Consider the following 16,139-nt stretch of genomic DNA (forward strand, 5'->3'; position numbering starts at 1 on the left):
TGATCTTCCTGGTTCTCCCTTAAACATTGAATAATGTCACATACCACCATTGAAATAAATATTATTTTTAATTTAAAAAGCTGATGGCCACTTTGTTTGGCCTATAATTTTATTATCACCAACTAGGGTGTAGGAACGTTTGTCTCCTTTCTATGTGGTAGGAAGTGAAAGGTCTAAATTGTAAGTTCAGGAATTGGTTGCAGGCAGAAGATCAGATTTATATTACATTAAATTTGTGATGGTATTTGAGGGTTGGAAGGAATTCTCAAAGGTCTGAGTAGAAGCAGATTTCATAGGTAGAAAAAGAGGGGGAAAGTGGGTGGAATCCAACAATAGGGATGCCAGGTGGGACCTGAGGACCCCCTGGAATTGCAGCTCATCTCCAGGCAACAGAGATCAGTTCCCCTGGAGAAAATGAAGGTGAACTGTATGGCATTATACCCCATGGAAGTCCCTTCCTTCCCTAAACCCTGCCCTCTGCAAGCTGTACCCCAAAGTCTCCAGGCGTTGCCCCACCCAGGGCAACCCTAGCAATCTCTCAGTGAAATCATAGAATCATAGAGTTGAAAGGAGCCACACAGGCCATCTAGTCCAACCCCCTGCTCAACGCAGGATCAGCCCAAAGCATCCTAAAGCATCCAAGAAAAGTGTGTATCCAACCTTTGCTTGAAGACTGCCAGTGAGGGGGAGCTCACCACCTCCTTAGGCAGCCTATTCCACTGCTGAACTACTCTGACTGTGAACATTTTTTCCTGATATCTAGCCTATATCATTGTACTTGGAGTTTAAACCCATTACTGCGTGTCCTTTCCTCTGCAGCCAACGGGAACAGCATCCTGCCCTCCTCCAAGTGACAACCTTTCAAATACTTAAAGAGGGCTATCATGTCCCCTCTCAACCTCCTTTCCTCCAGGAATGCACTGCTGGCTGGAGACCCTTTCCGATTTCCTCTCTTAGCAGCCATTTCTGCCCACAGAAAGCTTCATTCCCAAGCTCACGTGGATTAATAGACCCAAAGGCTTGGAGGTTGCAGTAGGGAGGGGAAGGGTGATGAAATTACTCTTTTTGCCTCTTCTGTACAGTCATGATTGGATCCAACCCAATGTCAGGGAAAAGACATTAAAAGATGGGGAAAGAGACCACAGGCCACAGTCTGGGCCCTTTAAAGGGCCTCGAATGCCAGACCTCCTCACCTCCCCCGCCACACACACCCCTACACACCCACAGCAGGGGCCCTAGACCTCCTGTCCCTACCTGAGGGGGAGCATATTCCTCGCAGCATGGTGTTTACTGCCACCACAGTCTGTGACCTCAGCAAGTGGCGGTCCCATATATGAACAAGGCAGGAGGTATTTCCCCCTCCCCCACCTCTCCTTTGGAATTCTCCCCACCCCCCTAGGACAGACCTCTTTGTTCTTTGATGGGAGAATACAAAAGCAAGACCACTTTGGGAAAGACCCAGGATAGGTTTGAGGATTTGCAGGGCCTGAACCACCAAAGCCAATTTAAGGCTTTGTGCGGCCTAAGTGGAGCAGAACTGGCGCTGTTACTTGTGCCGTAGCAGTGGGGCACCCTTCCCAGGGAAGCAACTGAGAGCTTCCTTATTTAGTCCTTTGGGCTCGCGAGCTGCAGAAGTATGAAAGGCCCCTAGGAATCACAGTGCGAAGCCCCCCTAATCATACAAGCACCATGAGGATCCAGAATCTGTGGGGTCCACAATGTGCTAGTCCAGTGGTTCTCAACCTTCCCAATGCCGCGACCCTTTAATACAGTTCCTCATGTGGTAGTGACCCCAACCATAAAACTATGCAAGTGTTCTTTCACAGAACTTAAACCGAAACTGACCAATGGCGTGAAGATCCACTGTTCATGATTGTATATAAATTGTTTTTTCCCAGGGTTCCTCAGTTCAGCTCTGCCTCTTGTCCCACCATGCCATTCTTGCAGGAACAGTGGCGGCGACCCTCCGGTAAAGCTGCTTGCCCTGCCACGACCCCTGTGAAAAGGTTGTTCGACCCCCAAAGGGGTCCTGACTCCCAGGTTGAGAACCACTGCGCTAGTAGGATAGACCACCTCTGGAAAGAACCACAGGCAGGAAAGAGTCAAGTTCTGACCCTACGGCCTGCCACTTTTCTGCTCAAAATGCCTCCCTATTCACATTCCACATTTTGGTCATGTGGGTTTGCTGAAGTAGGAGGCTCTTCTTCCCCAGGGGTGATCCTGCCAAAACACCAGCCAAGTTAGTGGAGACCTTAATGCTATGTGCGTGGCAACCACATTAGAATCATAGAATCATAGAGTTGGCAGGGGCCATACAGGCCATCTAGTCCAACCCCCTGCTCAACGCAGAATCAGCCCAAAGCATCCTAAAGCATCCAAGAAAAGTGTGTATCCAACCTTTGCTTGAAGACTGCCAGTGAAGGGGAGCTCACCACCTCCTTAGGCAGCCTATTCCATGAGGCAGTTCTATTTAACATGCTTGTCCTATTCTGGATGTGAGGCTCAGGAGATGTTACAAACCAGAAGAAGCGGGGTGCGGGGGGGAGGTTATTTTATAAAATCACACAATCAGATTTTCCACGCATTTTTCATCATCACAATGAAGTAGACATCCGTATCTATCGACGCGCTGACACCGGAATAATAGTTCATGAATTCATCCGTTGTCACCTAAAGTGGAGAAATTTGAAAGAGAAAAATAATAGTATCATCATCAGCTTAGTGTAGTGGTTAAGAGCAGTGGCTGCTAATCTAGAGAGCTGGGTTTGATTCCGCATGCCTTCTCCACATGAAGCCAGCTTGGTAACCTTGGGCCAGTCACAATCCTGCCAAAGCTGTTCTCACAGAGCAGTCCCGTCAGAGTTCTCCCAGTCCCACCTCCCTCACAGGGTGTCTGTTGTGGGGAGAGGAAGGGAAGGAGATTGTAAGCCGCTTTGAGACTCCTTCGGGTAGTGAAAAGCGGCATATAAGAACCAATTCTTCTTCTTCTGTAATATCAGGGCTCTCTCAGCCTCACCTCCCTCATATGGCGTCTGTTGTGGGGAGAAGAAGGGAAGGAGATTGTAACCTCCTTTGAGACTCCTTCTTGTAGAGAAAAGCGGGGTATAAAAAACAACTTCTTCCTCTTTTTGCTTTCTCTTTGATTTCAGGGTTGGGGAACATCATATTAAAAAGACACAAAATAATAAAATACTAACATATACAATACAATAAAACATAAAATATATAATTAAAAGTCAAAAACAGGTAAAAACAGTTCTGTCCATAATTGCCTGTTCTGCGTTTCAGTAGAAGGGAAGGAGAGAGAGGGCAGAGGAGTCTTATAGGTCCCAATTGATGTACAGTTGGGGCTTTGATAGGGAGACCAGTTCAACTCAGCAATGTTATAACCAGTGGCCTGTCGGAACAGCCTTGTTTTACAAGCCCTGCCGAACCGTTCACTCTGCTGCATTCCCATTGGTGAGAATCAGGATGGGATTCAAAGGGGGATGAGACGGCTTCAGAGAGACGTGTCATTGGTTATCCACAGAGATAAGTTATGAACAGGGTCCAAGATCTCACTTTTTCTTTCGTGGTTTTCAGTGGCCCGTTCCAGATGTTACGGTTGGGGACGCCAAGCAACATGCACTGGGCCCACATGCTACCTGTGGCCGTCCATGTAGAAGCAGTTACCATTTTGACTGATTAGGGTGCCAACCGTATTTGCAACTTCATACAAACGTGGGAGGAAATAGTGACTGGGAGGATAAAGAGTGTTGCATGTGAACTTGGCAGATTGTGAGTGGGTGGGCAGAAGGGATTGGGTGTGAGTTTGGCTCTTGTAGCCCTTTCTTGAATGCCCAGGGAAATGCCAAACACTATTTTGGGGTCGAAGGGAAATTTCCTCCAGGCCAGGCTAGCCAGGGATTCTGGTTGGGGGGGGGAGCATCATCTGGGCATGGAATTGGGGTCACTGTGGGTAGGCAGGCAGTTCTGAATTTCCTGCATCCTGCAGGTGGTTGGGCTAGATGACCCTGGAGGTCCCTTCTAACTCTATGATTCCATGATTCTATGACTCTGTGCTTTTGGTATTCTACCAGGCATACAGCTGAAGCCAAGTCGCTCAGACAAACTACATCCTCCCTATCCCCAGAATATCCATATCATCCAGATATATTGAGGCATTGGGACTGAGTTTTAATTATTTATTGTATAGTTTTTATATTCTGACTTTAACTTTGTTGTAAAATATGTTGTACCCTCCCCCAAGCCTGGATATACAAAGAGGCAATGAATGAATGAATGAATGAATGAATGAATGAATGAATGAATGAATGAATGAATGAATAGATGCAGCTGGATACTCCCAAATGTATTGCCACAATAAGGCTAATGGGAAACATACTTGGAGCTCTAACTTCTTTTGTTTTCTATCCAACTGGAATGATATTCTTAGGAATCATGACCACAGAATGGAATCTTTTTGGGAAGTTTCAGAAGGATAGAAGAACAGATCCTTATTTTAAGCACAATTAACTTTCTCATTTGCAAGGCTAGCACAGGAAGACAACACTACCATGTGACATTTCCTCTTTCCCCCCAAAATCCTCAAACAGTATATGGAGTTGGAGGCGGGGTGTAAAATTGTGAAATAAAAACAGAGTGTACGGGGGGGGGGGGAGAGAGCTAAATACTGCCCCCCTGTGCCAATTACCCAACTTCAGGGCACTCTGTTAATTCTTCAGCATTTTTCTCTAAGCCTGGCTTCCTTCCAGTCCAAACCCTGCAAGGCACAGGGCCAGGCATGAAAGGAGGAAGGGTTTAGCTCCCTGCCTCATTTACTCCAGGATTTTTGAAAGGCTCTCACCTCCTTTGGGGGGAGAGGGGTATATGAAAGGAAGACTGCATGCCTTCTTTCTCCCCTGCCATGGCTAATAGCAAAGGGATTTGTTTCAGGGAAAAGGAATAGCTACTTTTCAAGAAAATCAAGGTCTCAAGACATTTAAGAATGGGATCCTTGCTGACTTTTCCTGTTGAATGAATATGATATATCAGAGTCTTTCCTTCCTATCCTATCTGGTTATCTTTAATTGGAAGGGAGAAGGGAATGTTTTTTATAATTTATTATTTATTTCATACAGTTTTATGCCAGGGTTGAATAAATATAAATGGGTTATTTAAAAGTAATACACTGCAGATTAAAGGTAAAGGTATCCCCTGTGCAAGCACTGAGTCATGTCTGATCCTAGGGGTGACGCCCTCCAGCGTTTTCATGGCAGACTCAATACGGGGTGGTTTGCCAGTGCCTTTCCCAAGCTGGGTACTCATTTACCGACCTCAGAAGGATGGAAGGCTTGAGCCAGCTGCTGGGATTGAACTCCCAGCCTCATGGGCAGACAGCTTCAGACAGCATGTCAGCTGCCTTACCACCCTGCGCCACAAGAGGCTCTACACTGCAGATTACAGAACTGTTATTTCTTAAAAACATGAAGCTGCTGTTTTATAATACAAAATAAATGGGGCGGGGGGAGCAAATATTTTCCTAGAAGATAGCTTTTTAGAAGAAAGGGGAGGAGGAAAAGACTCATAATATTGCAGTTTGTATTTTATAACTCAGTAATTCTTTTCCATCTCATTTTACTGATGAATATAGTCAATATAGTCTAATAGGACCCCGTTTTCTTCTAGGCGTGATGTCAGTCTGATGTGCATCAGAGATGTAAGTTTTGCTGTTGTTTCATAGCCGGCCATTTTGTTTGACCAGTCCGTAAGTTCTGGTGGGGTTTATTTTTTCCATCTTGATGCATATAGAATCCTTGCAGCTGTTACCATGTACTTAACAAGTTCACTATATATTCTAACATTATTTGGTATCACATTTAATAACATGCATTATCTAATACAAAGTTAATTTTCAGTATCTTTTGTATCTCATTAGGAATCATAAGACAATATTTCCTTTCTTTTTCGCAAATCCACCACATATGATAAAATGATGCATTTATAGCCTGATTAATATTGACTGGCCCAAGTCACCATGAAGCTCACAGAGTGACCTTTTGGGTTCTATATTCCCCTTCCCAGCCTATTCTGAAGCAGCCTGCCCATCTTCCTGATGAATATCAGCGGGGTTACAGGTTCAACTCGTGCAATGGAGAAGCAAAATCAAAATGAGGATTTGGGGGGCTGCAACACCAGGGATGAAAATCTGGATACCACCCCACCAGGGGTGGCCATACTGTGACTCTCCAGATGTCCATGGACTACAATTACCATGAATGCATGGACATCTGGAGTTCATGGACATCTGGAGAGACACAGTTTGGTCACCTCTGCTACAGTAAAAGAGCTTCTCTTCAGTCTCTTAGGGCTATTTCACTTACCTGCCCATCTTTTTCATAGGGTGAATCGAAGTTATCTAGAAAAGTCCTAAAAACCTGATCTTCCGTCCATTCACCATTCTGATACTTGGGGTGATGTTTTGCATTGTAGACTCCTCGCAGATCTTCAATGGTGACAACACCATCCCCTGTCTTGTCTAGCTTCCGAAAAGCTTGCATGATGACTTCTTTCCTGGCATTTGACATTGGAGGCTGAACAAGACATAACATAGAAATATGGGAATTAGAGTTCCACCTTCAACCCAGCATCACCACTATTACTTATAATGGTTAAAGAACCGTGGATTCTAATCTGGAGAACTGGGTTTGATTCCCCACTCCTCCACATACAGCCAGCTGGGTGAACTTTGGCTACTCACAGTTCTCTCAGAGATTTCTCAGCCCCGCTGACCTCACAGGTTGTCTGTTGTGGGGAGAAGGATTGTAAGCCGCTTTGAGACTCCTTTGGGTAGTGAAAAGTGGAGTATATAAACCAACACTTCTTAAGGAGCACAGGAGATGTACAGAACTTCAGTTGAATTTTTCACAATATTGATCGAAAGATGTGAATGTAAGGTTGAATCCAATGAAATGCAACAAGCATGCCAAAATGGATCTTCCCCCAACAGCCCGCTGAGACCCACCCCGCAAAGCCAATCTTGGGAACGGTGACAAAGGCCCAGGTGATGTGCCCTGGGAAGTGGAAATAGGCTAAAGCCCTCTTCCCTGATGAAGCAGGCCAGGAAAAGTTTTCTAGCTATTCCGCTGATTATATAGACTGGTTTATATAGGAAGCAGGGAAATAGGTTGCAAGGGCCTGCACTGCTCATACCCACCAGCTCATGAAGTCAGCCCCAGTTCCTTTCCGACTCCTGAACAGACTACACTAGCTACCATCCCAGTCTGTTTGTGCAATCCCAGGTAGAATTGTTCCAGTTTAACTCACTGCACAGGACTGCCTTCTTCAAGCAGGATCCCACTGTAGAGTGGAGGTGCTAGGGTGCAAATTATCTTTGTGCAGATTGACTGCACCAGTCTATGACCATCTGTGGAGGACCTGTGCTAGTGGAGACAGTGGGGAAGGACTGCTGATCCAGATGTTTGGAGTAATAATGAGATGCGTGGCTTCTGAGATGAGACCACTGCAGGTGGGGACTGATAATCGGAAATAGGGACAGCTGGTGTTTGTGTGATGTATGTCACCATGACATAAGAAAGTGTTTTTATAAGAAACATACTCTTAATGTTAGGAGAAATTCATCAAAGTCAATGGTTCCACTCCCATCTTTATCAAAAATCTTGAAAATCTGTTCCGCTTCTTCTTTCTCAATCAACACAGCATAATCGTGGAGGCCTTTCAAGAACTCCTTGAAGTCAAGGGACCGGCTGTTGTCGTCATCCATGATACGAAAGACCCTAAAGATGAAAGCAGGGATCGGAAACTGTAATGCAAAGAACAAGTGAGCTGAATGGGGAACAAAAATATACCGACCCTGGGAGAAAGGTTAGGAGAAAAGAAACATCTCATTTTAATTTCCCCCCCCCCCCCAAGAAATCAGTTCCCATGTTCAAATTCACTTTCAGATTTTGCCACTTAAGCTCTAGTGGCTGGTCCCATTCCCTCCGTCTGTCATCTGTACCATTCCAATGTTTATGTCTTTGGCTCAGCTTGGAGTGGTGGTTAAGCACAGTAGCCTCTAATCTGGTGATCTGGGTTTGATTCCCCATTTCTCCTCCACATGCAGCCAGCTGGGTGACCCTGGGCTTGTCACAGCCCTGATTGTGCTGTTCTGACTGAGCAGCAATACCAGGGCTCCCTCAACCTCACCTCCCTCACAGGATGTCTGCTGTGGGGAGAGGAAAGGGAGGGTGACTGTAAGCCTCTCTGGGGCCCCGTCAGGTAGTTAAAAACAGGATATAAAAACCAACTCCTTCTTCTTCAAATAAACTCTCTTCTTCCTTGTACAAGGGATTAGTACTGATCAAATTTATGGTTATTTTAATCAGCAGATAACTGCACAAAACTAAAGTATGCAAAATGAAGCCCATGCAACATTAATTTATCACTATTTTATCTTATGTAACCTGCTGTGAGACAGCTGATAGCGGTGGGAAATAAATCTAATAACAACAACAACAACAACAACAATAATACTTAGCAAGGGACAGACTCTGAGTAGGGATATCAGTCCCTAGGTGGGACCTAGGAAGTCCTGGTTTTACGGCTCATCTCCAGATGGAAGAGATCAGTTCCTCTGGAGAAAATGGCTGATTTGGAGGGTAGACCTCATAGTATTATACTCCCCTGAGGTCCCTCCCTGCCCGAAATCTCACCCACTGCTAGCTTCAGCCCAAAGTCTCCAGGAATTTCCCAACCTGGAGCTGGCAACCCTAACTCTGGGGTTTAGGAGTTTCTGAATGAGATGCCATCCATTGTTATGGCTTGAACCGCCAGCTTGTGCTTTGCAAGTATTGTTTGTGCATAAAGTCCAGCTGCAAGGCAAATTTTGCTTGAGAACATAGTATCTTAATCTGGTAAGCAAAGCTGTTAGTTTCAGTCTGTTGGGTCACCAGTGACTGAAAAAAAAATGTTAAACTTATCTGCATCTGATTGGAGCCAGGATGTTTATGGTAACTGTGAGAAAAGTTTTAGAATTGCCTAGTTAATGATGTACCTATGAGGTAGGCTTGATGTATGCACATGATGCTTTGTAGAGGTGTGTGACCAATGACTTAGGTTAATGTAGGGTTGTTTATACTAAACTAGGGGCCAAGCCTGTTGCATTCAGGAATACAATGGGTGCTAGATTGGGGTGGGTGAAGAACTCTGTGGATGGCCTCCCCCTCCACCCAGGACCTGGAAAGGCTGCAGGCAGCTGTCAGGGAGCTCACCGGCAGGGACTACTCTCACATGGCAGGGATCTGCAGCCTCTGAGCCTCAGAGGGAAGTGGGAGGAGAAGGGGGGACGGAAGGCGATTGGTTGGCCACTGGACAGACAGGCAAGCCTGTTGGAGGAGGAAGTACTCAGGGACGGAACAGCCACCCTGAGTGGGTGTTAAGCGCTGAGTGGCACTTAAGCCATGGTACACACTCCTCCACCAAGCCTTTACCAGCAATATATTATGTGGAACAGATTCGCTCTGACAATCTAAGCCAGGACTAATCCTGACCTTCATGCTAAGTCTTCAATAAACTTTCAAAATGCCATGGAGCTAAGGTTTCTTAGTGAACCTGACAATTGGACCCCACAGATGCTCTTCCCCTCCTCAAATCCTGCCCTCCCCAGGTCCCAACCTCAAATCTCCAGGAATTTCTCAAACCTGAGACGGCAACCTGAGTTGTGACTATTCTCCCCCCCCCCCCACAAAAGTACTTTGATTGGACCTGATGACATTTTAATTTTTTCCGTTTTTTCTTTATAAATAATCTGCAGTTTTTGGAAACTGTTCGCTTTCCCCCTTAATCCTCCTTACAATTAAAGAAATCCATGAGGCGTGAAGTAATTCCAGGCGTAAAGAAGCCGCGGGCAGCCTCTAACTCTGTCTCTAACACACTCTGACATTTTCTTGACTCGGGGAGGTTCACATCATATCTAAACCTCTCGAAACGGGAGGTGGAAATTGGAGAAATTGTTTGCCTCGCTTCAGCAACCTCCAGGCCCACAGATCCTAGGGATGGCTTAATAATCTACCTCATGAACTCAGTTTACCTTGCGAGGCCTTTGATGCCTGCAGATCCTCTGGCCAAACACTGAAGCCGCAGTTTCTCAATTGGATCTGTGGTACTGGCCAGTTTTCTCTTGGCTTGGATAGCCATCTCCCGGTCATGCCTTGCTGTACCAGCCATCTGGAAGAAGGAAAAGGACCTCATATTTCTAAATGGCAGATAAGAGGCACAAAGATTACGAAACATGCTTCGGAAGGAAAACAAACTCATGCCCTCCAAACCTTTGGAAAGCCCGAAAAAGCAGGTTTTGCCCACAGACTCGATATTCATTTCCTTTCCTCTTGGAAACGTGTATTGGGAGGGGCAGGGCTTGGCTGGGATCACCATTTGGGGTCACTTTAGCCTAGTGGTTCCTTCGACACTGTGCAGTAGTTTCTGAACAATCCCTTTAGGATTGCCGATGGACCAGGCAAAGTTACTTGACCTGCTCTCGTGCCTTTAGTGCCACACTTAACCCCTTAACTGCTGATTTTGCAGAAATTTCCAGAAAGCTGGTGGAGATACACTTTGGTTTGGATCCAGACTAAATTTTCCAGTGCCATAATTGAAGCTTCCTGCCTTCCCTACCTCAGTGAAGCCAACTGATCTCCACAAAATGCAACTTCGGGAGTACAGGGGACCCTGAGGAACAACATAATTGGGGGGGGGTTGTTGTTGTTAGTAGCGAAGTCGTGTCCGACCCATTGCGACCCCATGGACAAGGATCCTCCAGGCCTTCCTGTCCTCTACCATTCCCCGGAGTCCATTTAAGTTCGCACCGACTGCTTCAGTGACTCCATCCAGCCACCTCATTCTCTGTCGGCCCCTTCTTCTTTTGCCCTCGATCGCTCCCAGCATTAGGCTCTTCTCCAGGGAGTCCTTCCTTCTCATGAGGTGGCCAAAGTATTTGAGTTTCATCTTCAGGATCTGGCCTTCTAAGGAGCAGTCCGGGTGGGTAGTAAAAGGTAATTGGTGGAAACAGGCAGTTTAGTGTGAATCCATACCACCAACAAATGTTAGCAACTGTAAGTCAACCTACTGTTAAAAGCAACAGCAAAGATTGTCAAAAAGATTGGGACCATGAATCAAAGCTAGTGGTTTCATGGTGTAGAAGACTACAGACATCCTGTGAGGAAGGTGAGGCTGAGAAAGTCCTGATATCACTGCTCGGTCAGAACATATTTATCAGTGCCATGGCAAGCCCAAGGGCACCCAGCTAGTTGCACATGGGGGAGGAGCAGGGAATCAAACCCAGCTCACCAGATTAAAAGTCCACACTCCTAACCACTACACCAAGCTGGCTCTTGGACAATATATCTAACGATCCAAAATCATTGTTTCAATTGAAATTAAACACATTACTGCTGAAAGAAGACAGCACCAGGAAATTAAAGCAAATGCCCCTGATGTTTAATAGAAATCCATCTGGGGAACACAGAGACACTTGTACAGAAGTTATTTCTTAACGTTTTGAAGAAATAAATAATAATGAATAAATAATGAAATAAATAGGTGATTTGAACTTATCTAAATAATTAAACGCTTAGAATCACAGTGTATACAAAAAATAGGAACGGATGTCAAATTAACTTTATATGGAAAATAACGATCTGCCAAATATCTTGGAAGCCAATCAAACTATATGCCTGAGGAAGGAGATGTATCAAGAAAGGGAAAAGCTTTGCTGTAGAATTGGGGTTTGAATCTTGATCTCCTTGATGGTAGCCTGAGACTCTAGCCACTACACTGCCTTGACTTGCCGTAAAGGATGGTATTAATAAACACCAAACCTAACAGGACACCCAGTTATCATTCAGACAAACAGAACATGCTTCATGCCAAACTGAGACAGCAATCATAAAGTGCAGAAAGGCTAGAATGTGACTGTGAATCCATCCATTTTGTGTGGACAACAATCTGTTGAGAAATCTAAAACAAGCCCCTTTAAAGCTGAAAGTGGCCAAGCCCTTTAAAAACGACTTGCGTTTTCTCATATTTACACACTGTTCTTCCACAGCTGCAAAAGAACAGTGGAAGAAGGGCTCAAAAGTGTCTTAAATTTGTTCTTTGCCTAATCCAAATGTTCCGAGGCTGGGTTCATACTTGTGTGTCCAGCTCCAAAATAAGGCATTAATTATGTTCTTGATGCTGTCAGGACATGAGCTGTACTGTATTAGAACAGGCCCTTCTTGTGATGTGTTGAATTCAAGCTGACTTTTGCTTTTACAGCACATGTACACATCTTCTAAAAAAGGAACTGTTCCTTACGACAAAAAGAACAGGTGGCCAATCTCACAATTGTTGCCATGGAGGGAAATAACCTTGTTTATGCGTGAGAGACTGCTGTGGTGCAAGGTGTTAATCTGAAATGGCTACTCATCAGCGGCATCAGCAGTTTTCTCTGTGCTAGCAGACTCGCTCTTTCTGGAAATCTGTGTACTATTCTAGTCATCACCGTATCTATAAAAGGAGATTGCAGAGCTGCAACAACTACAGAAGAGCTTCTTGTGGCGCAGGGTGGTAAGGCAGCAGACATGCAAACTGAAAGCTCTGCCCATGAGGCTGGGAGTTCGATCCCAGCAGCCGGCTCAAGGTTGACTCAGCCTTCCATCCTTCCGAGGTCGGTGAAATGAGTACCCAGCTTGCTGGGGGGTAAACGGTAATGACTGGGGAAGGCACTGGCAAACCGCCCCGTATTGAGTCTGCCATGAAAATGCTGGAGGGCATCACCCCAAGGGTCAGACATGACTCAGTGCTTGCACAGGGGATACCTTTACCTTTTAAACAACTACAGAGGAAGGCAGCCAAGGTGATCAGGGGGGCTGGAGCACCTTCTCCAAGGGGGAAGGTTGAAGAGTATGGAACTTTGCAGCTTGGAAAAGAGACAATTAAGTGGGAACAGTATTGTTGAAGGTTATAAAATTATGCCTGCAGTGGAAAGAGTTGACGAAGAGAATGTTTGCCCTCTCCCAAAAGACTAGAGCTCAAGGGCATACAATGAAGCAGATGGGCAGTAGGTTCAGAAGGGATGAAAGGAAATACTGCTCTACACAGATTGTGGAATTCACTGCCAGAGAATGTAGCGAACAGCTCAAAAAGGGGATTAGATAGATTCATGGAGGATAACTCTATCAATGGTTACTAGCCTCAGAACTCTACAGCAGGGGTAGTCAAACTGCGGCCCTCCAGATGTCCACGGACTACAATTCCCAGGAGCCCCTGCCAGCGAACGCTGGCAGGGGCTCCTGGGAATTGTAGTCCATGCACATCTGGAGGGCTGCAGTTTGACTACCCCTGCTCTACGGCTTACTAGAAGTGGTGACTGTAAGGAACCTCCACATTCAAAGAGGAAGAGTTGGTGCTTATATGCCACTTTACCCAAAGAAGTCTCAAAGTGGCTTACAATTGCCTTCCTTTTCCTCTCCCCACAAAAGACACCCTGTTAGGGAGGTGAGGCTGAGAGAGCCCTGATATTACTGAAGGTGTTTATATGCCACTTTTCTCTACCCGAAGGAGTCTCAAAGTGGTTTACAATTGCATTCCCTTTCCTCTCCCCACAACAGACACCCTGTGAGTGAGGTGAGGCTGAGAGAGCCCTGATATCACTGCTCAGTCAGAACAGCTTCATTAGTGCCCTGGCGAGCCAGAGGTCACCCAGGTGGCTACTTGTGGGGAAGCACAGAATCAAACCTGGCTCACCAGATTAGAAGTCCATGCTCCTAACACTACACCAAAGGTACTAATCCTCTAAATCCCAGAGCCAGGAGGCAACACTGGGGAAGCCCTCAGTCTCTATACACTGTTTGTGACCCTCCAACAGAACTGGACACAGTGTGCAACAGGATGCTGGCCTAGATGGACCACTGGTCTGAACCAGCAGGGCTAATCTGAGGTTCTTTTTTCCCCAGGTGGTTGCCTGGGGGAAAGCATAGCCGCTAAGTGAAATCCTCTTCAAACAGCTTCATCTGTGACACGCCTTGAGAGACACCACCAGTGTGAACTTAGCATTCTAACAGCTGCCCCAATGTGGGACTTGATAGAGAATTCAGATCTGCAATTGCTTTTCTTTTCCAAAGTTAACAATTGTTCTGAAATGAGAAAGAAGGAATAGGCAAAGGGGGGGGGGGGGAGAAGGAGGGCAAATAGGCAAAGGGAGGGGGAATAGTCCTTTCAAACTATTAAACATTAATAATTGCATGTATTCTTTGACTGATCCGGAGGTTTCTAAAAGAAACCAGAAACAAAGCTGTGCACAAACTGCGAGGACCGTAATCAATCTGACTTAGAGTTCTCCCACTAAAAGGAATCTGGCCAGCACCTGCCTGCTAATGCTTACGACACAACGGATCATTTCGTCTTTTAAGAGTTTTATTTCTTACTCTCAAGGGCTGAGCAGGATACCCATCTTGACTTCCACGTTCTTCTCTCTCTCTCTATCAAGGGTATGAAACCAGCCGATCTACCAGTGTGTAATTGTTTCCAGAAGCTTTTTTGGAAATGTGCCATCAGTGATTCCCCCCTTCCAATTTTTTGCTACCAGCATTTTCCCAGTGTGCTGACACCTGAAAGATTGATGCTTACAGGTCTGCCTTTAAAAGTTCACAACCACAACAAAAAGCTACATCACACTGCCATGCACCCCTGGATGGTAACCTGTCGGACCCAACGGATAAAGGATAAAGGAAAGAGATCAAATCCTTTACCTTGAATCTGTTACCTGTTGCTTCTACCTGAAACTACGGACGCTCCCTTGTTCAGTTTGGGGGAAGAGGGCCTGGTTCTTCCCCGCATTTCCCTCCCTCCCCAGGCTCATATCTTCTTGCCTCTGATTGGGCAACTCAGATAATTAATGCAGAACCATGAAAAAAAGGCTGATCGCTGACTGGAAGGCTCTGGTGCCCGTCCACCTCCTTTGACTTGTTTACATGTCCCTGCCCTGCTTGGAGTTTACTGCCTTGTTTCCAAGGAGATATGGGCGGCTATGAAAGGCCCAGCGTAACCCGCTGCTTGGGATTTTGTGGCTTCTGTGCCTCATGGATATTCCCCTCTCCCTTCACGATTGAAGGAAGGAAGATTTCTCTTCAGGGTAGCAGAGGGTCAACCGACTGAGTAAAATTATAGAATCATAGAGTTGGAAGGGGCCATACAGGCCATCCAGTCCAACCCCCTGCTCAACGCAGGATCAGCCCTAAGCTGATTCACCTATGTTGTCCAGGAAATATTGGAGCTGCTCATTTGCAGCATTTCTGTTCTTTCCAAAATATATATTAGATGAATGAACGGAGTCTGCAAATGGAGATGTATAAAGATGTTTTGTAGAATAGGCACAATTAGTAGATGGTTCTTCCAAACAGCCGATGAGGTGATACATCTGTGTTGGCACAATCCCCAATCAGAATGCAGGTAGAGGCTTGTAAGTTGACCACCTCATCCATATTGAGAAATAAAATCCAGGAACATAGAAAACTAGCGTGTCAATGGGGCTCGATTCTGCTGTTCTGCCTGCCACATTCATGTTTTAATTTTTGTACAGAGAGGATATTTCCATTACGTGTCTATCCTCTCATTTTCATCCTGAGATGGCATGGAAATGCATTTATGAACTCATTTACTATGTGACAGAACTAGGATTTAGAACTAGCATTGCCAATCCGCAGGTGGAGGTGAGGGATCTCCCAATTCCCCTTTCCTACTCCTGCTCAAAATTTTACAAAGAGAAAATTTTTACAAATGACTATCAGGCTTCTGGCATGATGTCATATCTGGGGAAAACCTGGAACTGATGTTATGCCCTTCTAGGAACCACTGAAATCTTATGGTGATACTTCCCATTTCCCCCTTGAAGTAACACCAGTTCTGTCTAGGAACTGCCGAGAACTCTATGCTTCTATCATAGTGTTTCCCATTATTCCTAGAAAGGCATGAAGTCACTTCTGTTTTTTTCCGGGTTGCCTCTGAAGTCCAAAACTAACGTTTGGTTTCATATGAGGGAAACGTACAAAAATGAGAGGAATAGTGGAAATGACACAATTTAAAGCACCATTAGTTGAAGCCCAGATAAAATACATCCCCCA

At 45.5% G+C, this 16,139-nt stretch overlaps 1 protein-coding gene across 1 annotated transcript; it reads right to left on the reverse strand.

The window, feature by feature from the left end:
- Positions 1 to 2,534: 2,534 nt before the first annotated feature.
- On the reverse strand, positions 2,535 to 14,889 carry CAPSL (calcyphosine like). Its single transcript, XM_077346974.1, has 5 exons — positions 14,769 to 14,889; positions 10,070 to 10,206; positions 7,598 to 7,775; positions 6,363 to 6,572; positions 2,535 to 2,670 (listed from the first exon to the last, which is right to left on the reverse strand). Exons 2-5 carry the CDS (start codon positions 10,204 to 10,206, stop codon positions 2,569 to 2,571), a joined length of 627 nt encoding a protein of 208 aa, XP_077203089.1. The 5' UTR covers positions 14,769 to 14,889; the 3' UTR covers positions 2,535 to 2,568.
- Between the last annotated feature and the right edge of the window lie 1,250 nt (positions 14,890 to 16,139).

The sequence above is a fragment of the Paroedura picta genome, chromosome 7 (assembly GCF_049243985.1).
Source record: "Paroedura picta isolate Pp20150507F chromosome 7, Ppicta_v3.0, whole genome shotgun sequence".
NCBI lineage: Eukaryota > Metazoa > Chordata > Lepidosauria > Squamata > Gekkonidae > Paroedura > Paroedura picta.

Excerpts from the sequence above, each read along its gene's own strand:
- CAPSL (XM_077346974.1), bottom strand. The coding sequence starts at position 10,206 with ATGGCTGGTACAGCAAGGCATGACCGGGAGATGGCTATCCAAGCCAAG. Across the intron at positions 7,776-10,069 it reads GGCATCAAAGGCCTCGCAAG|GGTCTTTCGTATCATGGATG; the intron begins GTAAACTGAGTT and ends TTTCATCTTTAG. Across the intron at positions 6,573-7,597 it reads AATTTCTCCTAACATTAAGA|CCTCCAATGTCAAATGCCAG; the intron begins GTATGTTTCTTA and ends TGTCTTGTTCAG.